General features: G+C 39.0%; 1 protein-coding gene across 2 annotated transcripts in view; it reads right to left on the bottom strand.

Moving 5' to 3' along the window:
- SCAMP1 (secretory carrier membrane protein 1) overlaps positions 1-25391 on the bottom strand; it is a 117397-nt gene that overhangs the window by 65324 nt on the left and 26682 nt on the right. Inside the window, exon 2 of one of the 2 annotated variants that reach the window (XM_061189379.1) lies at positions 19217-19294. In XM_061189379.1, the coding sequence (XP_061045362.1) occupies positions 19217-19294 (78 nt within the window). Of the gene's footprint in view, positions 1-16046; positions 16139-19216; positions 19295-25391 lie in introns of those variants that run through there. The other variant, XM_061189380.1, reaches the window with a different exon arrangement.

The raw sequence follows: 25391 nt of genomic DNA, 5'->3' as shown, positions 1-25391 counted from the left end.
AAATCTTTGTGTATCCTATCTATGATGTATCCCAAGTACCTAAAACAGTGCCTGGAACACAGTAAACAATCAATAAGTATTTGTAAAATTAAGGTCAGCAAGCACATAAACCACAAAGTTAAGATTGTTATTAAATTTCAGTATAGTTGAATTTGTCAAAGTGAAAAGTCAAATCACAGACTGGGAAAAATTGGTTATAATAGATTTAACAAAAAAATTGCTACTCAGAATACAGGAAGAACTGTTACAAATCCATAAAAATACAAACTACTAATAGGAAAATGGGCAAAATATCTGAACAGGCAAAACAAAGAAGAGAAAACAGGAATGGCCAATACACATATGAACTAATGGTTCAACCTCACTAGTAATCAAGAAATATAAAAAAACAGTGACATATCACTCATATCACTCATCACTGTATATACACAATGATGATGTATATAAAAATTAAAGCATATGATCAAGATAGTTTTTCAGATCAGTGGGAAAAGAAAAGATATCAATAAATGGTGTTGAGACAATTATTTAAATGTTTGGGAGAAAAAAAAATCAGATCCCATATCTTATCAGAATAAATTCCAAATGGATTAAAGTTCAATGCAAAAAGAAAAAAACAAGGAAACTATAAAGATATTAGAAATAATACAGTACATAGAATATAGATGACTGGACTTCCCTGATGACTGGACTTCCCTGGTGGGGCAGTGGTTAAGAATCCGCCTGCCAATGCAGGGGACATGGGTTCGAGCCCTGGTCCAGGAAGATCCCACATGCCGCGGAGCAACTAAGCCCGTGCGCCACAACTACTGAGCCTGCACTCTAGAGCCTGTGAGCCACAACTACTGAGCCTGCATGCCACAACTACTGAAGCCCGCGCGCTTAGAGCCCGTGCTCCGCAACAAGAGAAGCCACCTCAATGAGAAGCCCGCGCACTGCAACGAAGAGTAGCCCCCGCTCACCGCAACTAGAAGAAAGCCCACACACAGCAACGAAGACCCAATGCAGACCAAAATAGATTAATTTAAAAATTTATAAAAACAAAAAATATATTCAAAATGTCAACCTCACCAGTAATCAAAGAAATGCAACTTTCACCTAATTTATTTTTTAAATGATTATTACCATAAGACTACTACCACATTTTGGGAAAGATGTGGTAAAATGGGTATTTCTCACACACTGATAATGGGAATATAAACTAGTTCTTATAATAATCCTGGAGCACAATTTGACATCATGTTTAAGAGCCATTTAAGTATTTATACACTATGACCCATAAATAGCTTCTCTTTTTTTAAATAAATATATATATTTTTTTTTTTTTTGGCTGCATTGGGTTCATTGCTGTGTGCGGGCTGTCTAGTTGCAGCAAGCGGGGGCTACTCTTCGTTGCTGTGCACGGGCTTCTCATTGCATTGGCTTCTCTTGTTGTGGAGCACGGGCTCTGGACATGCAGGCTTCAGTAGTTGTGGCACATGGGCTCAGTAGTTGTGGCTCACGGGCTCTAGAGCACAGGCTCAGTAGTTGTGGCACACGGGCTTAGTTGCTCCACAGCGTGTGGGATCTTCCCAGACCAGGACTCGAACCCGTGTCCCCTGCATTGGCAGGCGGATTCGTAACCACTGCACCACCAGGGAAGCCCCATAAACAGCTACTCTTTAAAAATATACAGAAATAATCCAAGGTATGCACAAATGTGTGTATGCCAAAATACTCCCTACAGCATTATTTGTAAAAGCAAAAAAAAGTTAGAAATACCCCCAAATGTCCAAGAGTAGATAAAATATAGACAAATTGATAAATTATGATCCACCCATAAGAGACTATATTATGCAGCTATTTAAAAGTTTTGGAAGAATATGAAATGGGGAGAACTTGTATCAGTTATAAGTTATGGGACTTCCCTGGTGGTCCAGTGATTAAGAATCTGCCTTCCAATGCAGGGGATGCGGGTTCGATCCCTGGTCGGGGAACTAAGATCCCACATGCCGTGGGGCAACTAAGCCCGCATGCCGCAACTACTGAGCATGCGAGCCACACCTAGAGAGCCCACATGCCACAACTACAGAGCCCATGCACTCCGGAGCCCACACACCACAACTAGAGAGCCCACATGCCGCAACTACGGAGCACAACTACTGAGCCCGCGTGCCACAACTAGAGAGAAGCTGCGCACCACAACAAAAGATCCCGCATGCCACAACCAAGACCCCATGCAGCCAAAAATAAAATAAATACATTAAAAAATTATAAGTTATAAAACAAAACTGTATATACGGTATAATCCCAATTTTTTATTTTAAAATGTATCAATATGTTAACCATGATTGTTGCTGAATAGTGGGATGTAAAGCTTTTTCTTGTATTTTTATCTCCACTATAATTTTTATCACCGAAAGAACTGTAAATTCTCTATTCCAATTGCCTGTTCCCCCACTCCAATATTTCATATTAATAGACAGAAAAACTGAAGCTGATCAATCCTAACAATTCTCCAACTAGAAAATCATGGCCCTAAAGTATCACTCCCTTGGTTTAGGTAAGTAGCAACAACAAAACAATGACCGAATAAGACGCCTGGCAAAGTTAGTCTGGCAGCACACTTGAGGAAAAGCACACAGAAATTACTCAAGAATTCACCCAGTTGAAACCATACTATAAATTCTTTACTGCTTTAAGTAACAAATGAAGTATTAAGTATAAAGAATTACCAGATAAGAATGAAGGCTAGTTTAGAGCTAGTATTTGATATATCCGAGGTAATAGTTGCTTGTGGTATAGCAATGATGAGAATTATTGGAGAAGCACAAATCTCTAATACCAGTGAAATTAACCTGACAGCTGACAATTTCTTCAAATTTGTCAATGCAAGCTAAATCTTTGTCCAGCTCTGGAACCCAGTATTTTCATCAGCCACAACATGCTTGATTAGCCACCTCAAGCCAAGTATAGTGCTTGTCATAATTATTAAAGACCTATTCTAATGATAGCTCCAAATTCTTTTCCAACTTTTCACTTCTGCACATATGAACAAAAAGAAAATTAAAACAATCCACTAAACACTTCCATGTATGGCAACACAGCAGACCACACATCTGTAGTGACACCCCTGATACGCAGTACCTAAAAATGCTGAATCAAATTTCATTTAAATAATATTGTAAATACATGACTAAGCTGATAGGAAATCCTGAGAGGGCAGAAAGTAGGAAAAGCCACAAATCCAAAGAAGAGCCTTGATGCCATGCCATTAACAAAATCACCAGGATTCAACAAGCTGGAGACAAAGCTTGGGAGTCCGTATAAGGTAAAATCAATCTGTGATCACCGCATAAAGCCAGGACTTCCTAAAAAGCAACATTCTCAGTGGATAAGCAGAAAAGCAGCTTCACAGAAAGAAACAGTATGAATACTTGCCTGTCTTGCCCTTGACTCTGGATAAGGAAGGAGAAAAAAAAAAAAAAATAGAAATCTTCCCTGAGAACTCTTAATCATAAACCTACCACCTTGCAGACTTGGGGCCAGGTTTCACACTACCAATACAGACAAAATATTCCAAGTTGAAATTTTCATTTCCAGATATCCCAGGTTGGTAGTGACCTCAAGTACCTGGCAAAAGTAGAGGAACACACTTTAAAACCAGGTTTCAGGGCTTCCCTGGTGGCGCAGTGGTTAGGAATCCGCCTGCCAATGCAGGGGACACGGGTTCGAGCCCTGGTCCGGGAAGATCCCACATGCCGCGGAGCAACTAAGCCTGTGTGCCACAACTACTGAGCCTGCACTCTAGAGCCCACGAGCCATAACTACTGAGCCCACGCGCCGCATCTACTGAAGCCCGCGCACTCTAGAGCCCGTGTTCCGCAACAAGAGAAGCCACCGCAATGAGAAGCCCGCGCACCGCAACGAAGGGTAGCCCCCGCTCGCCGCAACTAGAGAAAGCCTCTGCGCAGCAACAAAGACCCAACGCAGCCAAAAATAATAAATAAAAATTTTAAAAAAAAACAGGCTTCAAAGAATTTTCACAGCTCAAGTTCCAAGTAACACTGGCTCATGACTTAAACACAGAAGGAAGCAAGCCACCGTGAGCAAGGATCCACAGACATACAAACTACAAAGTAAGATCAGAGATACTGGAATTATCAGATGCAAAATATAAAATAGATATGCTTAATAAATAAAAGAAGGTAATAGAAGCATGACTAAGCAACAAGAGACTATAAGAATTGACCAAATATCTTTTTAAATGATACAAATGGAACTTACAGAAATGAAAACTATAATAATTACAATTATAAATTTAATAGACAAGTGTGAAACAGCAGACTACACAAAGATGAAGAGATAATTAGGGAAACAGAAGTGAGTCTAAAGAAACCACACAGGTTGTAGAGAACGTACCTGAGGACACGGGGGGGAAGGGGAGGCTGGGAAGAAGTGAGAGAGTAGCAGTGACATATATACACTACCATGTGTAAAACAGATAGCTAGTGGGAAGCTGCTGCATAGCACAGGGAGATTAGCTCAGTGCTTTGTGACCCCCTAAAGAGGTGGGATGGGGAGAGTGGGAGGGAGGTTCAGGAAGGAGGGGATATATGTATACACGTGGCTGATTCACTCTGTTGTACAGCAGAGACTAGCGTGACATTGTGGGGCCGTTATAATCCAATAAAGATGTAAAAAAAAAGGAGAAAAAAAAAAGAAACTGCACAGAACGTAGCAGAAAGACGAAAAAAAAGGAAAATACGAGAGCTTAAGAGAAATGAGAATAGAGTGAGAAGGTACAATTGAGAGTTCCACAGGAAGCAAACAGAGAGAATGAGGGAGACTCAGTGTTCAAAGGGAACGTGAGGACACTAATTCTCAGACTCCAAACTGCAAAACCCAAACCAGATGTTTTAAAAGTTAACACCTAGACACACTATAGTGAAAGAGCAAATCCTAAGTATAAGAGATCTTAAAACCATCAAGAGAAAGGGGGTGTGACCAAGATGGGAGAGTAGGAAGACCTTCAGCTCACCTCCTCCTATGAGCTTCACCAAAATTACAACTATTTACAGAGCAGCTATTGATGAAACGACCTGAAGACCAGCAAAGAAGATCTTCTGCAACTAAAGATATAAAGAAGGAGGCACAGCAAGACATGGAGCACAGGCGGAGTTGCAGTATAGTCAAGACCCACACTCCTGTGTAGGCAACCCACAAACGGGAGGATAATCACAATGCAGAGGTTCTACCCAAGGAGTGAGGTGTCCAAGCCCCACCTCAGGCTCCCCACCCTGGGAGTCCTGCACTGGGAGGACGAGCCCCCTAGAACACTTGGCTCTGAAGGCCAAAGGGCTTGCTTTCAGGAGAGGCAGAGCACTGTAGGAAACGGAGACCCCTCTCTCAAAGGGCTCACACGAAATGTCACCTGCTCTGAGACCCAGGGCAAAAGCAGTAATTGAAAGGAGCCTGGGTCGACCCACTTACTTCTTGAAGAGCCTCCCAGAGAGGGAGGAGGCAGCTGGGACTTACTCTGGGGACCTATCAATAGACGCTGGTGGCAGCCGTTTTGGGGAGCTCATTCTGTCACGAGGACGCTGGTGCTGGCAAGCACCATTCTGGACTCTTCTCTCTAGCTTATTAGTGCCAGGACCTGGCCCTGCCCACCAGTAGGCCAGCTGCCATGGGACACAGCCCAGCCCACCAGAAGGCCCAGAACCATCAACAGACGAATGGATAGAGAAGATGCAGTACATATATAGAATGGAATATTACTCAGCCATAAAAAAGAATGAAATCTAGCCATTTGTGACAATGGACGGACCTAGAGGCTGGCATGCTAAGTGAAATAAGTCAGACAGAGGAAGACAAATACAGTATGAGTTCATTTATATGTGGAATCTAGAGAACAGAACAAATGAACAAACATAATAAAATAGAAACAGACTCATGAATACAGAGGACAAACAGGCAGTTGCCAGAGGGGAGGGGGGAGGGGGGAAAACAGAAAAAGGTCAGGGAGATTAAGAGGTCCAAACTTCCAGCTACAAAATATATGAGTCAGGGTATGAAATGTACAGTGTGGGGAATATAATCAATAACTATGTAATATCTTTACGTGGTGACAGATGGTAACTAGACTTATTGTGGTGATCATTTAATACTGAATCACTATGTTGCATAACAGGAACTAAAATAGTGTTGTAGGGTCAATTATACTTCAAAAACAAACACACAGAAAAAGAGATCAGGTTTGTGGTTACCAGAGGCAGGGGGTGGGGGACGGGGAATTGGATCAAAGTAGTCAAAAGGTACAAACTCCCAGTTGTAAGATAAATAAGCACTAGGGCTGTTATGCACAACATGATGAATATAATTAACACTGCTGTATGCTATATATGAAAGTTGTTGAGAGTAAATCCTAAGAGTTCTCATCACAAGGAAAAAATTTTTTTCTATTTATTTCATTTTGTATCTATATGAGATGAATAGTCACTAAACTTGATGTGCTAATCAATGCATGATGTAAGTCAATTTTTTTTTTTTTTTTTTTGGCCACACCGCATGCGGGATTTTAGTTCCCTGACCAGGGATTGAACCTGTGCCCCCTACATTGGAAGTGCAGTGTCCTAACCACTGGACCACCAGGGAATTCCCATAAGTCAAATTATGCTGCACACCTTAAATTTATACATTGGCGTATGTCAATTATATCTCAATAAAACTGGAAGAAAAAGAAGGAAAAAAAAAAAAAAAAGAAAGACACAATACCTATACAAAGGAATGCCAGTAAGACTGAGAGCTATTTTCTCTACAGCAACAACGGGATCCCAAGTAGAATGTGCCAAACTGATGAGAGAAAGTAACTGTCAATGCTGACCTCTAAATCCAGTGAAATAAGCTTTTGAGAACTAAGGTGAAATAATAAATATTTATAAATATTAAAAGAGCTACTACCAACAGACCCTCACTAAAGGAACTTCTACTTTAGGAACAGGAAAACTAGTACCAGAAGAAATATTTGAGATGTAAGAAGTGGTATCTTTCTGCCTCATTGGACACTCCTGAGTATATCATCTTCATTTTACACTCATCAAAACTGCAGATACAGAAGGAAAGTCAACCTATCTGTAGAAAAAAAGAGTACTCTAGTGCACCTAGATGTACTAGAGTAAGATAGGCTCTTCTCCTGACAATCCTGAAACTGTGTCTGTCACTGCTATGGCAGTCCCTGGGAAAAACTTAAAGTATTTAGAAAAGTACAGAAGGTGCAAAGATGGAGACAGAGAAGAAACTTTAGAGAAGCCAGGAGAATAGGAGAGTGACCTCGGGGGCAGAGCTCTGGCCAGAGCAAGGCTGTACGTCCTTCTCCCATGGCGGATGAAATTTCACAAGTTAGGAACAGACTACATTTCTTAAATCTCTGTAAAAGTTATTCTTTTATACTTTACATGGTTATAATTATTTATATTTTAACACAAATTACATTACTATGTTTGCCTATCTGTGTGGCTTTGGAGAACTCAACCAGGATCAACAGATTAAAAATTATAGTAAGATACATTTTCACTCAATAGAATTAAGAACATTATAACAATCAAAGAAATACAACTATGGAGAGACTTTTCTGTTATATAGTGAGCTCTCTGCATTGAAGTTCCAAAGGTGTTTCATTATTAAATAAATGAGCATATAAGATCCCTTCAAGGAATGAGAGGTCCACAAGTTCTCTTTCTCACGTATACAACAAATATGTTCTCCTTCCTGATTTTCTTCCATATTCGAAACACCTATTCAAGAAAATTTCTCCTTGCTTTTCCTGGCTCTTTCTCTTCCATCTGTGAACCCATAATGTTTCTAAGTATACTCAGGTCTAAAGCAATGTTTCTTAACATGTTCATAGATCTCCTGCATCAGAAAGCCCTGGTGCTTACTGAAAATGCAAACTCTACGCCCCACTGTGGACATACTGATTCAAAAACTCAGGGGTTGAAGAGAAGGGGTTTGCATTTTCAAGATGGTCACATTTTTTTTTTTTTTTTTTTTTTGTGGCGTGAGGTATTTTTATTCCCTTTTGTTAGTACTTAAAACCGTCTGTACAGACTGTAAGGCAAATGATTCACACACATCTCGAGCTACTCATCGTCCATTTGTATGTTTCCACGTACGCCGGTCACAGCCCCCCAGTCGGGGTGGTCCTGGGTGTCTTAGGTGAGGGCCCCCAGCTGTGGTGTGGGGCACTGGAAGGGAACCATGTTGGATGGGTCGCCCCCTCTGGGGGCGGCATCAGAAAAGGATTTAACAATACTAAGGGAATAGCAGCCACCCGATCCCCATGGAGAATAGGCAAACGGATTTTGACTAGTGGGCCCCAGCAGTTACTGGAACCCTGTTCCCTGTGTTGTCCGACTACCAAGGATGTGCAATGTCATATGTCCATACCCCAGGCCGGAGGGGGTGGTTGGTGAGTATAAAAAGGAGAAAAGAACGGTTTGTGAAGACAGGCACAATATATATACCACTATTGAGTGTGCAGTTCCAAACCACAGTTGCAGTAGGATACAGGTCTGATCACGGGAGCCAGGGGATGACACACTGTGACTCAGAACTCCTGCCTCCACGGGAAGCTCAGACACGCTCCACAACGTAACACAGCACAAATGGCCCTGGTCACTGACATACAGGTTCTCATGCTTGTGAAACATATAGCAAAACACCACAGCTTACTACCCTCCCATCGGATATGCCACTCAGTACACCGACAGTCCAGAGAGCGCACTGGATTTCCGCTTCTCTTAACAGAAAACAACCTGCTACACTTTGTAAATAGTCATCGCTTAAACAATTTGGTCAACTTGCAAGATGGTCACATTTTAAGTACGCTCTCCAGGGTGATTCTTATACACCCTGAAATTTGAGAACTCCCCTCTGAGGCAACAAAGTTTACAGTTTCTATAAACCACTGTCTATTCTTTCACCTAATGGAGAGACTGCCAAAAGAAACCTTAAACTTTTTGCAGCTTCCACTGACCTTATCAGTCTCTGATAGAGCAGACAGAACTGATTTTGGCTCTGCCTAACACAGATTCCCTTGTTATTAAGGGTGGTGAAAATTAAACATACTAATGTCAGAATCAGGACAAGTAGAAATAATTTTATCTGAATAGATGACCATTTCAAAACAAGGCTTTTAAAGATTAGAGTAACTGGGGGAGGAGGTACGTAACTGGAGGAAAGAAGGGATATACAAGAATGGGAGTTCCCAAATAGAGAAAGGCACATGAAGGAAGAGAGGTGCAGCCAGACATATTTATTCATACGTTCAAACATTCAATGATCAACTGCAATGTGCCACAAACAATTACAGAAACTTGGGAGACATTAATGAACACAACAGGCAAACATCCCTACTCTCATGGAGCTTACAATTTAGCAATGGAAGATAAACAATACATATAATAAATACATTATAGAGTATCTTAGAAGGCAGTAAATTTTATGGAACAAAAAAAAATGAACACGGTAAATGGGTCGTGAGTATAAGCTGAGTAGGGATAATTTTACAAAGGTGGTTAAGAAAGCAAATATTTCAGCAAAAACTTTATGGAAGTGAACAAGTCAGCTTTGCAGATATCTGGGGGAAGACCATTTAAGGCAGAAGGAATAGCCAATACAAAGTCAGGAGAATGCCTGGCCTAAGGAAGACCAGGGTGCTGGGAAAGAATACACAAAGAAGGAGTGCGGAGATAAGAGTGAGAGATATTAGAGACCAGATTATATGCTATTTTAAGGACTCTTGGTTTTACTGTGGAAAAAAATCAAAAGCTAGTGAAGAGTTCTAAGCAGGAGACTGCAATGATCATTTTTTTTCAAGGTATCACTCTGGCTACTGAGCTGAAAATAGATTAAAGGTGGAAAGAGAGAGAGTAGTCAAGAAACCACCACTGCAGTAATCCAGGCAAGGGATGATGGCAGCTCAAGCCAAGTGGTGGCTATGGAGATAAGGCATCAGATCTGTATGTATTTGTAAGGGAGAGCCAACAGGATTCCCCGACAGAAATGTGATGTGTAAGGAAATGGAAATAATGAAATACCACCAAGGTTTTGGCCTAAGCAACTAACAGGCTAGAAATAAGAAAGATTGAAAACGGGCAGGTTTCTAAGGAGGGGGCTCAGTTCAGTACTGGACAAGCTGAATTTGCAGTTTCTAAGACATCCAAGGTAGACATATCTAGCAGGCAGCTGAATACATGAGTGTGGTGTTCAGAGCAGAGTTCTGTGCTGGAGATGTAAATTTGGGGGTCATCAGCACGTAGATGATATTTAAAGCTGTAAGACTGGATGAAATAACCATTTGAGTGGCCATAGATAGAGAAGAGAAGCAAAGCCTAACTCCTGGCACACTCCAATACTGGGACTGAAGGGGCAGGGAAAGGAGAGAAATCAGCAAAGGAGGCGGAGAAGGAAAAACTTAAGTGCTCTGAAAGCCACATGAAAAAAGTTTTCTAAGAATGAGATAGTGATCAACTGTCAGTGTTGTTGATAGACGGAGTAAGACTGCAATTTTACCACTGGATTTAGCAACCTGGAAGTCATTGGCTACCTTGAAGAGTGTGTTTTGGTGGAGTGTTGGGAGCAAAAGACTTACTGAAATATCTTTCAGGAGAAAGGGCTGAGGGGAAAGAGAAGTAGACAGCTCTTCAGAGGAGTTCTGCAGCAACTGGGAGCAGAGAAAGTTTTTCAATGACAGAGATGTGAGAATTAGACTGGAAAGGGAAACAAGGTTAACATAAAGTTTTGTTACAAAGTTACAGTAATCAGGACAGTGTGAGACTGGCATAGGGATAGACACAGATCAACAAAGTAGAATTTAGAGTCCAAAAATACACCCTTACATTAACCATTAATTGATTTTCATCAAGAGTGCCAAAATAATCCAACGCAGAAGAAGAGTCTTTTCAATAAATGGTGCTAGAACAAGTGGATATCCACATGCAAAAGAAAGAAGCTGTAAACCTGTCTCATACCATTCATGAAAATTAATTCAAAATGGATCATAAACCTAAATGTAAGCACTAAAACTATACAACTCTTAGAAGAAAACTTAGGAGTAAATCTTTATGACCTTGAGTTAGGCAATGGCTTCTTACATATGACACCAAAAACAGAAGCAACCAAAGAAAAAATAGACAAATGTGACACCAAAATTTAAAACTTCTGTGTGTCAAAGAACACTATCAGGAAAGTGAAAAGACACCCCACAGAATCGGAGAAAATACTTGAACAATGCAAGGGTTAGGCACTGATCCTCCACACAGCTGGAAATCCACGTATAACTTTAGAGCCGGCCCTACATATCTGAGGTTCTGCATCGGGGATTCAATTAACCACTGATTGTGTAGTACTGTACTATTTAGTGAAAGGAATTCACATGTATGTGGACCCCCATAGTTCAAACCTGCGTTGTCCAAGGGTCAACTGTATCTGCAAATCACTTATTTCATACGTGACCTGTATCCAATATCACGTATTCAATATCAAAAAGAAAATCCAATTTTAAAATGAGCAAAGAATCTGGACACTTCTCCAAAGATAACATACGAATGGCCAATAAGCACATGAAAAAAAAATGTTCAACATCATTAGCCATCAGGGAAATGCAAACCAAAACCACAAGGATATATCACTGCACATCCGCTAAGATGGCTGTAAGCAAAAAGTCAGACAATAACAAATTTGGCAAGGATGTGAAGATATTGGAACCCTTCTACACTGCTGATTAGATTATAAAGTGGTGCAGCCACTTTGTTAAACAGCCTGGTAGTTCCTCAAAAAGTTAAACATATTATTACCATATGACCCTACCATTCCACTCCTATGTATATATCCAAGAGAAATGAAAACATATGTCCACACAAAAACTGGTACACAAAGGTTCAGAGCAGCCAAAAGTTGGAAAAAATGTAACTGCCCATCAACTGATGAATGCATAAATAAAATGTGGTATAAAAAGCCATAAAAAAGGAATGAAGTACTGATATATGCCACAACATAGTTGAACCTTGAAAACATTATGCTAAGTAAAAGGACCAGTTGCACAAGACCACACATTTTACGATTCCATTTATATGAAATGTCCAGAATAGGCAAATCTATAGAGACAGAAAGTAAATAATACTTGCCTATGGCTGCAGAGGGAGGGGGGAATGTGAAGTAACTGATAAAGGATGCAGGGTTTCTTTCAGGGGTAGAAGAGACAAAAATATTCTAAAATTAGAATGTGGTAATGGTTGTACAACTCTATTACTACACTAAAAACATTTAATTGTACACTTTAAATGGGTGTATGGTATATTAATTATCTAATAAAGCTGTTAAATGAATAATAAATTTTTGTGATTTTTTTTTTCCTAACATAGAAGAAAACATGTTTTTATGATGATGTGAATGATCCAGTGGAAAGTGATAAAACTAGTGATGTTGGAGAGGAGCAATTCAGCAAAGTTCTTAAGTGAAAGTACATGGAATCTACTGCACAAATAGAGGGAATGGCTTTAGATAGAAGCACAGACAGTTCATCTATAAGTAAAAGGCAGGAAAACAGAACACATGGGTATAAACGCTGGTAGGTAGGTAGACGTGATGATGGAAGTCTGTGGATGTTCTCTACTGGTTGCTTCAATTTTCTCAGTGAAATAAGAAGTAAGGTCATCAACTGAGAATGAGGATAGGAGGACAGATTTTAAAGATGAGGAGAGAGAAGAAGAGAGTGGACAATTAAATAACTAGGACATTCAGTACAACTTAGAGCTGGTTATGAACTAAAAATGAGGCCATTCAGTATGTTTACATGTGTTTCTCCATATTTAGCTGCAAGGTAAGGGCAGAGAGTATACAGAGTTGTCTTTAACCAGGGCTTGGCTTCTAGCCAAAAGATTATGTCAAAGTAAGGGGGAGAGGGGAAGGCAAGGGAGTTGAGAGTACCTGGAGAGTGATTATGACAACTGGATGTGGAATTTAGGCTGAGAGAATAGAGTAAGATGTAGATAAAGGGCAGTGACATAGTAGGATCAACAAACCAGAGGTCCTGGTGGAATTGAAAGATGTGTTGAAATTGAGGAACTAGAAGAGTAACCGAAAAGATATAAGAAATGGGAGTGAGTGACTTGAGATAACATGGAATGCAAAAATCAATGGAAGAGATGAGGTCAAGGCAATGACAGGCAGGATGTTGGAAAGATCATCACTAAGAATTCAAAATAGGACAGTGGGGACTTCCTTGGCAGTCCAGTGGTTAAAACTCCACGCTTCCACTGCAGGGGGCATGGGTTCGACCTCTGGTCGGGGAACTAGGATTCCGCATGCTGCGTGGTATGGCCAAAAAAAAAAAAAAAAAATTATGACATTCAGGAGGAGTTCCCTGGTGACCTAGTGGTTAGGATTCCGGGCTTTCACTGCCATGGCCCAGCTTCAATCCCTGGTCAGGGAACTGAGATCCAGCAAGCCGTGCAGCGCAGCCAAAAAAAAAGGAAAAGAAATACATAATGTTGGATGGGGAAAATAGAGTGGGGAAAATAGAGTAGGGAAAATATGTTTTGTAAAAAATTACAAAATAGGAATAGTGTTGGAAAGAGTAATAGTGAACCAAGAACTAAAATTAAGAAATGAAAACAAAGAGAAATAAGGTGTAGTAATTCAGAGATCAGTAGATGACAGCCACAATGAGACCTGGGACCCAATTATAATCTGATGACATGAGATTCAAATGATGACATGGGATTTTTTTTAGACAGGAAGGAGGAAGACTGTCTAGAAGCAGCAACTAGAAACAAAGATAATACCTACCCCAATTTTATGCCCAGTTGTCTGAGAACTGTGAGAGAAAAAGCAGCTAGTTTTAGAGAAGGTTACAGGGGAAGCAGTGTCCTCACAGAAAGGCCAGTTTCCACAGAGCAAAGGATAAAACATTCAGAGAAAAAGATAAAGATATAGGGGATTTTGATGAAGTTGGACTGACTTCCAGAAAGCACAAGTTTCAGGAATTAAGGAAATAGAAGGGTTCAGAATAAGAAATGTGCAGATGCATCATGAGGATTAAAATCCAGGAGATGAGGAGGAGTCTGGGGCTTCTCGTAGAGAATGACATAAACAGGAATCGAAGGCATAATGAGATTAGTCCTGATAAACTTAGGGCAGTCAAGTGTTGAGGGTAGGGAGGGATAAGTGTTCTGCAGGCTCCACTTTGATCCTTTTAAATGGGCATGAAGAGATATGAAGTTATACAGTCCTAACCCTAATGTGCCATCTTATTCCCAGCGTGGCATACAAACCCTAAGGTGAACCTCAATGATTCTACCCTCCTGGCGTTCACGTCTTAATATAATACCCTCTCCTTGAGTGTATGCAGGACCTGTGACATGCTTCTAATCGACAGAATTCGGTAACAGTGATGGGATATCATTCCCTTGATTACATTATGTAACATAGGGACTCCATCTTAGTAGCAAAGTGTGAGAGACTCTCTGCAGACTCTCTGAAATAAATGGCCATGATGTTGAAGCCTGTGTGGCAAGAAACCATGCAGCCTCTAGGAACTGTAGACAGCATCGATGACCTGAAGGTGGCCTCCAGCTGATAGCTGGCCAAAAGCTGGGGCCCCCAGTCATACAATCACAAGGGTATTAATTCTGGCAACAACCTGAATGAGCTTGGAAACAGATTCTTCCCCAGTCCAGCCTCTGGATGAGAATGCAGCCCAGATCACACCTTGATCACAACCTTGTGAAACCCTGAACAAATGACCCAGTTAAGCTGTGCCCAAACTCCTGACCTACAGAAATGATAAAATAATAAATGTGTGCTTTTTCAAGCTGCTAAATTTTTAGTAATTTTTTACACAGCAATAGAAAATGAATATACCTAGTATGAGAGGTTCATCTTGGCCCATTAAAGGAGGTAAGGATAACCTAGGGAAGCCAGGCATTATGACCACACACAGTGTCTCTTTACTCCATTCAATGACCAATAAATGCCCTAAGGGAGTTGGTCTCAATGGGGTTGTGGGTTAGAAAGTAGATGACTTTAGCTGGAGCAAATGGCACCTTAGACGATAAGATTAAACAGACAGTCTGGGGAAGAAGTCTATGGAGACTCTCTACTTTCTGCTCAATTTTTCTGTAAACCTCAAACTGCTCTAAAAAATAAAGACTATAAAAAATTAAAAATAAAAAAAGATAGTCTTAAGTCAAATCATGGCGGCCCCACATGGCACACTACTATGTAGGCAATGCATAATCAATGCACACATTTCTAAGGAGAAAAGACCTAATCTGAACTTTGCCTTAAAAAAATAATTCTAGTCATACTGCAAAAAACTGATTTGAAGAAGAGAAACTGGAGACAGGTAAGTAGACAGGTCATTGTATTATCTCACATGAGTACCTGAATTAGGACAGTTTTGTAGGAATGAAAAGGACAGACAGGTAATATCTCCTGGAAGTAAAAATGACAGGACGTGGCTACTGATTAGATGTAGGAAAAGAAGCTGTTTGAGCCAAAGATGACTCAGGTACTTCCAGCCAATGACACTAGAAGAACAGAAGGCAATAGTTATCATTAAATGAGACAAGAAACAAAGAAGACTGGTTTCGGAAGGGACCGATAATGAGCTCCAAGAAAGACAAGAAGCAAAGGAGAAAGAAAAAAGGAAATGCGTGCCAAGGGAAAAGAAAGACAGATATTACAGTACAGGAATTGCTTTTGTGGTATTAAAAATAGGCAAGCTACTACGTACTATCCAGTCAGTGCCTGGAGCTAAAAGTTTTATCCATTTTCAAAACAAAAGCTGACATCAGAAATTATTTAACTCAACATCTTCCTCTCTGCCTCCACTGTTACACATTGAAAAAAAAAAAAAAAAAAAAAGATGCCCAGAGAGGTTAGATGGCTTGTCTAAAGGTACCAACTAATTAGTGGCAAGGCCTGGATTAGAATCCGGGTCTTATGACTCTCAGTCTACTCCATGTCCTGAATTAACTTAGTCAGAGGCAGTTCTTACTTACATAAATCATTTATCTATGTCCTTTATGGTCAGAAATGACCACTTGAGCGTGCCAGTACTTGGAATTTTCTTCTCTTGGTTCTTCTGCAGATCTTGCTGCTTTATATGACAGAAATCATATATGTCAACAACTAGCAGAACAGAAAAGGAATCAAGCAACCTATTCCTGAAGAAAAAAAATATGACAGTAAACTAGGCCCTGAGAAACATCACTAAGGATTTTATCAACAACACCACACTTCCCCCCACAACACACATAGGTCTCCCTATCCCTGTACTTCAACACCCGCCAGAAGACATCCTGTCTGAAGCCGTGAATGCCATCACCAGTGGCTGTAACGAGTGAGAATCAAGCTGCAGTAGGCATTTTAAACTGTTGCCTAATTTAAAAGGAAAACATTCCCCCTAAATACATAACAGTTCTCAAGGATGAGCTAATTCTTCTAGTAATTTATGCATTAAGCTTTAGAGGGCAGGCCAGGGAAGCTACCCACCAAGCTCAACATAATTCCAGTGGTAAAATGCATTTTGAGTTCAAACAGAAAAAAATTATTTCATAACCAAAGACTACCCTCCATTTTATAGCACATCTCAATTCAGACCACCACATTTCGACTGCTGACTAGCTTTCCAGTATACTACCAACAGACTAAGTCTAAACTACGTGGTGTTTTATGAGGATTCCTTTCTCTGAATTTATAATACAGAATGAATTAATATGTAAATTATTAAAATTTTTTAAATATTTAATTGTTACTTTCCTTAAAGTTTCCATTCAAACAGAAAACTAAATATAAAAGGAAACCTAATAAAAAAATTAAAAAGACAGGAACTTTCTAAAACCTTAAGGTTATATGCTTATTCTGCTGAAGGATCTTCCTACTTGACCTCAAGTAGCTCACCACACCCTTCTGCAACAATCTAGAAGCTTCATTTTCACAAATACTTTTCTAAGACAAATATGCATAACAACAATCAACTAAAATAGTATCTGGACTGAGTTCTGACATATCACTTACATCAATTATCCAAGTACGTCTGCTCTTAGAAAATAGTCACAGCTGCAAAAACAGGCGGGGAGGGGGGAGTGGTGGGACAAATTTCTAAAATCATACATACAGGAAACAAAAGAATTTTGAATTTTTAAATTATTGCATCTGTATTTTCCATCATGTAAAAAGTTCAGTGGAAAATGCCTAAGTGCTCTTGTAACAATATTTTTCCTGGTTCTGACACTATCTCACTCATCAAATCTAAGAGAAGTGTTTCGTTGTAAGCTGGCTTTTCATTATTGCCTAGCTACTCTCTTTCAGAAAACCTTTCCTTGACTGTAAAGTCTCAACATTTAGAACCATAATTTACATTTTTGTTTTATTCTTCCTGGATATATCTAATTCGTGTAATTTTTTAAAATCCCAATTAGGTGAGAAATTTTCCATGGACCGGGACATTATCTTCTATTTCTTAGGCATCTGTCTCTAAAGACAGCACTAACAAAATGGAAAAGGCAAAAGCTTTACAGAAAAAAGATGAGTTACATAAACCAGTTCTGCCACTTACTAGCTGGATGACTTGTGTCTAAGATTCTTTATCAGTAAAAGGAAACAAAAAATATCCATTTTGAATGCTGTTATAAGAATTCGATAAGATAATACAGGTAAAGCACATGGTACAGAGTAGACAACCTGTTGAAGAACATTACTACTTCTAAAAAGAATAATCTAAAGCTGCTACTGTAAAAAGGTTAAACATTTTTTGCTAGTAAAATCTTCCAAAAAAATATATAAAAACCTCCCTTTATTCTTTACCAACAAACTTTAACAGTCTTGTTCCCATCTCCACCCCCCCAGAAATTATCAAACTACATATAGTGGAATAAAATATACCGGGCTTTTCTTTTTCTCCCTTTCAACTCCTACCAAGTTGCAATCTCATGCATTTTCACAGTTTACTATAAGGTTGAGCCATACGACACTGCCATCTTTACATGTCAAAACTGGTCAACTTATTGGCCATTTCACAGGGTTCAATCTGAAACTGACATGTTCAAAGAACACTTGATGATCTCAGCCTGGGTTGCAGCTGCTACACATAAACAGAGGCTGTTAAAATAAATGAGGGCTTTGAAATAAAGTGAAATTTTAAAGTTCACTCTTATTTTAGTGCTTTTACTTTGTACAAAGCTCTTCTTAAAACTAAAAAGTTAATACATCTTGAAGAAATTTCCAAGCAAAAGCCTACACGATCTTCTAGAATTATTTTCTAGACTATGAAAAACATGCATCAGGAAGAGATGATCAAGTAAGGATCCTTATAATGACATGTAAATCCAAGCACATAACTGAAGAACTTTAAGAATCTTTAAGAGGATGACTAACAGTTCAAGAGCCAACAATGTCTAAAATTAGGGGCCTCATGAGTGGGATATTTGAGCTAAAAACTCAAATACAGGAGACAAAATTATTTGCCAGAGAAATTTTGAGGGAGAATTCTCAACAGAACCTACCTTCAGTGGTCCTCAAAACTGGCTCACAATAAAATCATCAAAAGCACTATAGCAAAAACAAAAAACAAAACCGCCCTGTGAGAGATTAGAGCCCTAACAGATACTGTAATAAAGTTCTCCAGGTGCTTCTAATATGCACTCAGGGTAGAGAACCCTATCCTTTAAGGGTTTTTTCCATACTCGTTCATTTTATAAACCAAGACTACATTTTGAGAAGAATATGCTCCTAGGCCAGGTTCCAGAGGTTCTAGTCTACCAGAGTAGAAAGCTAATCCTATTCAGAATCACCTAATTCAAATGACAATCATACAAATATTCATGGTACAGTTCCAGACGAACATCTCTCTTTGTAAGAAAACATCACTCTGTATTACCATGAAACTAACATGTATACCAAAAAACCTCTCCTGTTTAAAGAACTGTAGTAATTTTAACATATTAGAGGGGTTATTAGCAATTTAATTTGTAGAACCATCATGGTAATTTTCAATTACTAGGAATATTCCTTCCTGTTTTAATAAACTTGCTAAATTCTAAATAAAACACTAACAGCTTATTTTATACAAGTTTAACCAATCAACTAAAAAGAAACCATAATTGAAATATAAATCCTATTTAATTTCCATTTTAATATTTAAAAGTAGTCCAATTAAGAATAGTCTTACTGTTCTAGAATCCGAGAATGGATTGTATTCATCAAGTCCTGGTGGGACATTTCTTGTCACTTGTGTAACTGATGGGTCCTGGAATAAAATTCGAAGGAGAAAAAAAAGATTACTTATCCTTTAAGATACAATTATGATATTTACAAAGCATTTGCTTTATCTGTCCTTTTGGTCACCCAGCAAAGCTAACAGAGGAAAATAAAGAAGATTATCAGATTTACTCAGTCCCACTTCCAGAAAGTTGAAATTTAAACCCACAGCCCTCACACTCTCAAAGAAAAACAAATGAAAACTGGGTTAGATGCAAATCAGCTGCTAGCTATTATTTAAAGAATGAAAATAGACCACCTCATAACAGCTGTGTGGAACCGATTGCACAGGGCATCTCAGCAAATCTTGAGTAAACCCATCCTTTCCTCTGGGCTCCACAAAGAGTTCATGTTCCCCTTTTTTTAAAAAATAATATCTTCACTTTTCCCCACTGCAGATTTAAGTACCACGATACAAATCAATGTCATGTACACGCAACATCTAGAGCATTCAAGATTAAGCACCTAAAAAAAAAAAAAAAAAAAAAAAAAAAAAAAGATTAAGCACCTCTTACTTGTTTTATTCTACTACAGTACTTCCCCATGACTGTATTTATTGTTCCGCATGATCCTAGACTGTCTCCCTCTTCCAAGTATAATATATTACCACATTATCCCAGCTTTTCAAATCTTAATACTAGGCTTTCATATAAGTAACTAAATCACAAAATCCTAGTTATTCTATTTCTCTTTGACTGTGAAAGTAAGACACAAATATAATGATCATCTCAACAAAATCAACTACATAATTAATGTGAAAGGCATTTGCAAACCATAATATACAGCCTCATTAGCCTTCATATCCCTAGTCTCAAACTTTCACATTCACCAGAATCAAATAAAACACAGATTGCTGCACCCCACTCCCAGAGTTTCTGATTCAGTAGGTCCGGGGTGGGACCTGAGAATCTGTATTTCTAACAAGTTCCCAGGTGATGCTGCTGGTCTGGGGACCATTGCCCCCTTGTCTACACTGTACATTGTCCAATCCATCTTCCTCAACACAGTCATCAAAGTTACCTTTCAAAAATGTAAAGCTAATCTTGTCATTCCCCTCCTCCAATCCCTCTCCTCTGCCCCTTATCCATTTCAGATTTTTAGAGACTCAACTATAAAATACACATTCCTCAAAATGAGATACAAAGTTTCCGACTAGCCCCTGCCTACCTTTCCAGCCTTATCAACTCTCTTATAACCACCCTCACACCTTGCCAGTCCTTTCCCTTAAGCAAACAAAACAAGCTACTGGGCTTCCCTGGTGGCTCAGTGGATAAGAATCTGCCTGCCAATGAGGGGACATGGGTTCGAGCCCTGGTCCAGGAAGATCCCACATGCCACAGAGTAACTAAGCCCGTGCGCCGCAACTACTGAACCTGCACTCTAGAGCCCACGAGCCACAACTACTGAGCTCGCAGGCCACAACTACTGAAGCCCACGTGCCTAGAGCCCTTGCTCCGCAACAAAAGAAGCCACCACAATGAGAAGGCCGCGCACCTCAACAAAGAGTAGCCCCGGCTCCCACAACTAGTAAAAGCCCACGTGCAGCAACAAAGACCCAATGCAGCCAAAAATTAATTAATTAATTAATTTTAAAAAAAACAACAAGCTACTATATAAGGAGCCTTGAACTTGGCAATAAGCAAGCAGTAAGTATAAATCAAAAGTACAGCAGAGATGAAAAATAAAGTCTTTAGGCTTGCTCAACAATAAAATGGGAAGGGGGCAAAGAAATCACTCTACCTCCTCTCAGGGTTACCCTTCCCAGTTTATTCAAAAATGAGTAGGAAGATTATCAAGAGGGGATGTATGCTTCAGGGGGAAAATTAAGAAAATAGAAAGATGAATATTTTAATCAAATTTTTAATCAAGTTGGCATTGTTGTGCTTAAATTTAGAAGTGGGCTCAGGGTCAAGAAGTGGAGACCTAGCAAATCCACATGGTCCAGCTGCAGTCACGTCACAACGCCCAGCCCACCACAACCCACCACAAAACCAGGTGACCTGTGAATGCTCAGACACCACATTCTTCCTTGGCATTGCTTCCTCTGGCAGTAATACTCTTCCAGGCAGGGTCAGCCTAGAAATCTCCTCCTCTTCCTTAAAGACTCAACCCAAAGACTACCTCATATGCTAACCAATAATCTTCCTGATACCTTCCTGATATCCAAGTCACTCCATCCCAATCCCAATGCTCCCACAGAACTTGGTATTTATCTCCATCAGCATTTATTTCACTGAACCATGATGATCTTCATGCAAGTCTTTTTTCCCAAATTAGATTGTGACATCTCTGAATACAAGAAATATGTAAATAGGTCTTTTTTATTTAATCATACGTGTGAGGTAACACTGTTTCTTGAGTGATTATTATTACGACCTCTAGGGGGGAAAATCCAGAATAATTATTCACAACAGTAGCAGCAGTAATAACCAAGAAATACTTCCTTAGAAAATAAACATAAATATGAAGTTAATTCAAAAAGTTTAAGTAAAAAGATGTTTAATTAATGTTTACTCTCACTCATAAGAAGAGAAACACTAATTAAAACTACGGCTGACCCTTCAACAACACGGGGGTTAGGGGCACCAACCCTCAGCTCAGTCAAAACTCCTTGTATAAGTTATAGTTGGCCCTCCCTATACTCCACATCCATGGTTCTGCATTCACAGATTCAAGCAAGAACAGATCGTGTAGTACTGTAAAATTTACTATTGAAAAAAATCCACATATAAGTGGACCCACAATGTTCAAACCTGTGTTGTTCAAGAGTCAACTGGATGCTGATGTAATCATTTCTCACGTATCAGATTAGCAAAACTCCAAAAGTCTAACATACTCTGTTGACAAAGCTGTAAGGAAATAAGGATTCTCACATATTCCTAATGCGAACAGAAACTGTTACAACCTCTATGGAGGGAAAGTTGGCAACTGCTAGCAAAATTACATCTGCATTTAAACTATGACCCACAATCTCATTTCTAGGAATTTATTCCAAAGATATACTGCAAAATACTATTTGTAATAGCAAAGAATGGAAGCAAACTAAATGTCTATCAATAGAAGATGGTTGAATAAACTACAATACATCTATATGACAAAGTACCATGCAGCTGAGTATTATGCAGTTGTAAAGTGGTATAAGACCTACACGCTACGGAATAGTGAAAAAGTAAAGTGCAGAACAGTGTAAATATAATGTTGCCTTTTATCCACAAAGGAAGATAAAAATGAATGTGTGTTTATTTTTAAAAAAGAATAAACCAAAAACAAACAAAAATGATTGCCTATAGGGAGAGGAAGAGAACAGTTAGCAGACAGCATAAACTTGGAAGCTAGACTTCTCTGAATGTACCGTCTTTTATAGTTTTTCCTTTGGAACCATAAAAATGTTTTCCACAATTACAGAAGAAAATTAATTCAAAAAGAAAAAAGGGGGCGAGGCAAAATGTAGGGTCGGAAAGATGGATCCTGCTTAGCCAACATTCATGCCATCAGTGTCATTCTCTCAACGCTACTTAAGTACAATGAGTTCCAACTTTCATTCTACAAATACGTATATCCAATTATCAAGTGTCCTAAAATTCAAATTCACATTAAATTCTTTTTTTTTAATCCTACATAAGGTATAACTTAGTTCTAAAGAGGCCTAGAATGAAATCATTCTTCCAATTTTCTACTTGTGACTACAATAATTTAAATGATCTTGTTTCCTTTTAGATTCTAGAAAAGTTTAATCCAGGCTGAAAGTTAACTGGCAGTTTGCCAAAATCACTGTCTCAAGTGAACTGAGTTCAATTCTAGTTGGTCTGGAATTTCCCCTAACATAGTATTAGGTGACCAAGCAGTAGACTATATGCCAAGAATGATCTAGCCAAGGATGATTTAGGAAGATAAAGAACTGATATCTCTGAATTATCACATAATTAACATTTCAAATTATTTTTTAATAAATGTAAACAGTGTTGAGGGAGCTATAGTCTCTAAACTGGGAGAAAAACAACAAAGCTGATGATTTAAGTAATAATGATCTTTCAATGCCTATTAAGTATTGAGCACTTGTTTACATTATTTCCAACCCTTTCTATGATCCTCCCTGGTGGATGGTATTGTCCCATTTTTCAGAAGAAGAAGCTATGGCCTTAAAAAAGAAACTTCCTCAAGGTTAATTAGCATATATCTGAGATAAACTACGAAGCCAGGACTTCCAATGCCTATATATACTCTTTCCATCAGATATACGAAAAACAGTTTACTACAATCGTAACTTTATCCAGAGAAGACACTGGTTGAGCTCGTTGTTTATTGATTCTAAAACTTTAGCAGGAAAATATCTTTCTTCTCCAACACAACCAAAATGAAATTGTTTTAACTGTTAAGTTGGTTGCTTCTATGACAGTGGTTCTCAAACTTCGCAAGCACTGGAATCACCTGGAGGGCTTGTTAAAACCCAAACTGCTGAGGCCCACTCTGAACGTATCTTGATGTGCAGGATGGTGGCTGAGAATCTGCATTTCTACCAAGGAAAACATTCTGAGCTGGTCTTATTTTATTGACTTAGAGGAATGTACTAGGCTTCTGTATTTTACTAACTTTCAAGAATCAAGACATTCTCTAGAGTTTAAATATCCTTTTTGGACCTGACTATCCATAAAGTTATGTCATTTAGTCAAGCCAGGGCTATTCTGCTAACCCTTTAGTAAGCAACTTAACTCCATGGTCATGTTTCATTAAAAACCAAGATGCATTACAAAAGTAAATGCTTTTTCAAAGAAGGGAATAAGTAAATATTTTACATCTAGCATAATTAGCTCTTTTCTATCTTTAATCCAAGCTTCTTTACCAAACCCTCCAGGGTTGTGCACCTTCACTGTATTTCAATTGATTTCCTCCATCATGCTTTATGTTGGACTTTCTCAATCACTGCCACATATCACAGGAAGACTCCAACCTGGCAAGAAAGTACTTTCACCTTCAGCTAGACATGAGGACATTAATTCAATAATAGTTTCTGCAGGGAACTAAGATCCCGCATGCCGCCTGGCTCAGCCAAAAATCATAATAATAATAATAAGTTTCTTCAATAAATATTTCTTGTGAATAATCAACTCCAGTCTCTTCTCTGTATATATATACCATCCTCAAGCTAAACAGTAAGCTAAGAAAAAAAAGCCTACATGGATGATTGTGTACAACCATACATTATGTATCCACTTACTGTATCTGCTAACACTTAATAGGTTTGGGTTTCAAGATTAACATTCAAAACTTTGTGTCTTAGGTACTCATTCTAAAGCAGAAAGAGGACTAGTCTAGGAATTAGAAACTCTGGGTTCGCTGGAAATGACTGGCCTCTGCAACCTTAAGCAAGTCACCTAAACTCTCAATTGTCTCACATGTAAAATAGAAGAAATATGATAGATGATCGCCCTGGTCAGTTGCAGCTCTGAAATGTTATGCTATAGACTATAAGTCTTTTATTGTTTGGAAAAGTGACTGCCTGTATTCATCCCTCCCCACCCCACTAACGAAAAGCTGTAAACGTTGAACAGGCACTTCATATTCCAATGTGACTCAGTTTTTTCATCAGTAAAATGCATCACATAGCTCATGAGCTACTACATGTAAAATGCTTAATACTGTTCCTGCACAAGGAAAACACCTGAGTGATAGCTAAGGCTGTTATCATTATTACCAACAAAATAGGATCAAACAGAAAAAAGCTGTCCATTTTTGATTAACTGAGGTATCAAGAATGTATAGAGCATCCTATGTAATGAATAGGCCAAAAAACAACCACAGCCACCTTCTGAGAGAAGCAATCCAGGGAAGTTCTGAGGGAATCTGAGGGAAATTCTCCACCCAGCCTTGTGTCATGTGACCCCAATAGCTTAGCTACATGTGAAAGGGTGAAGAATGGGCCTCTGTGCCAACGGCAGCCATTTTTAGAACTGGACATGAGGGAGCCTAGCAGACCCCAAGAGAAGTGACTCTATATTGGATAATAACTAATCAATCCAATTAGAGCCTATTTGTTGAGGCACTTGACTATGAGACATAAAGATTGTACTATAATCAGTAGCAGCAGC

The sequence above is a fragment of the Eubalaena glacialis genome, chromosome 4 (assembly GCF_028564815.1).
Source record: "Eubalaena glacialis isolate mEubGla1 chromosome 4, mEubGla1.1.hap2.+ XY, whole genome shotgun sequence".
In the NCBI taxonomy this organism is placed as follows: Eukaryota; Metazoa; Chordata; class Mammalia; order Artiodactyla; family Balaenidae; genus Eubalaena; species Eubalaena glacialis.
This window is presented reverse-complemented; position numbering and strand designations above follow the sequence as displayed.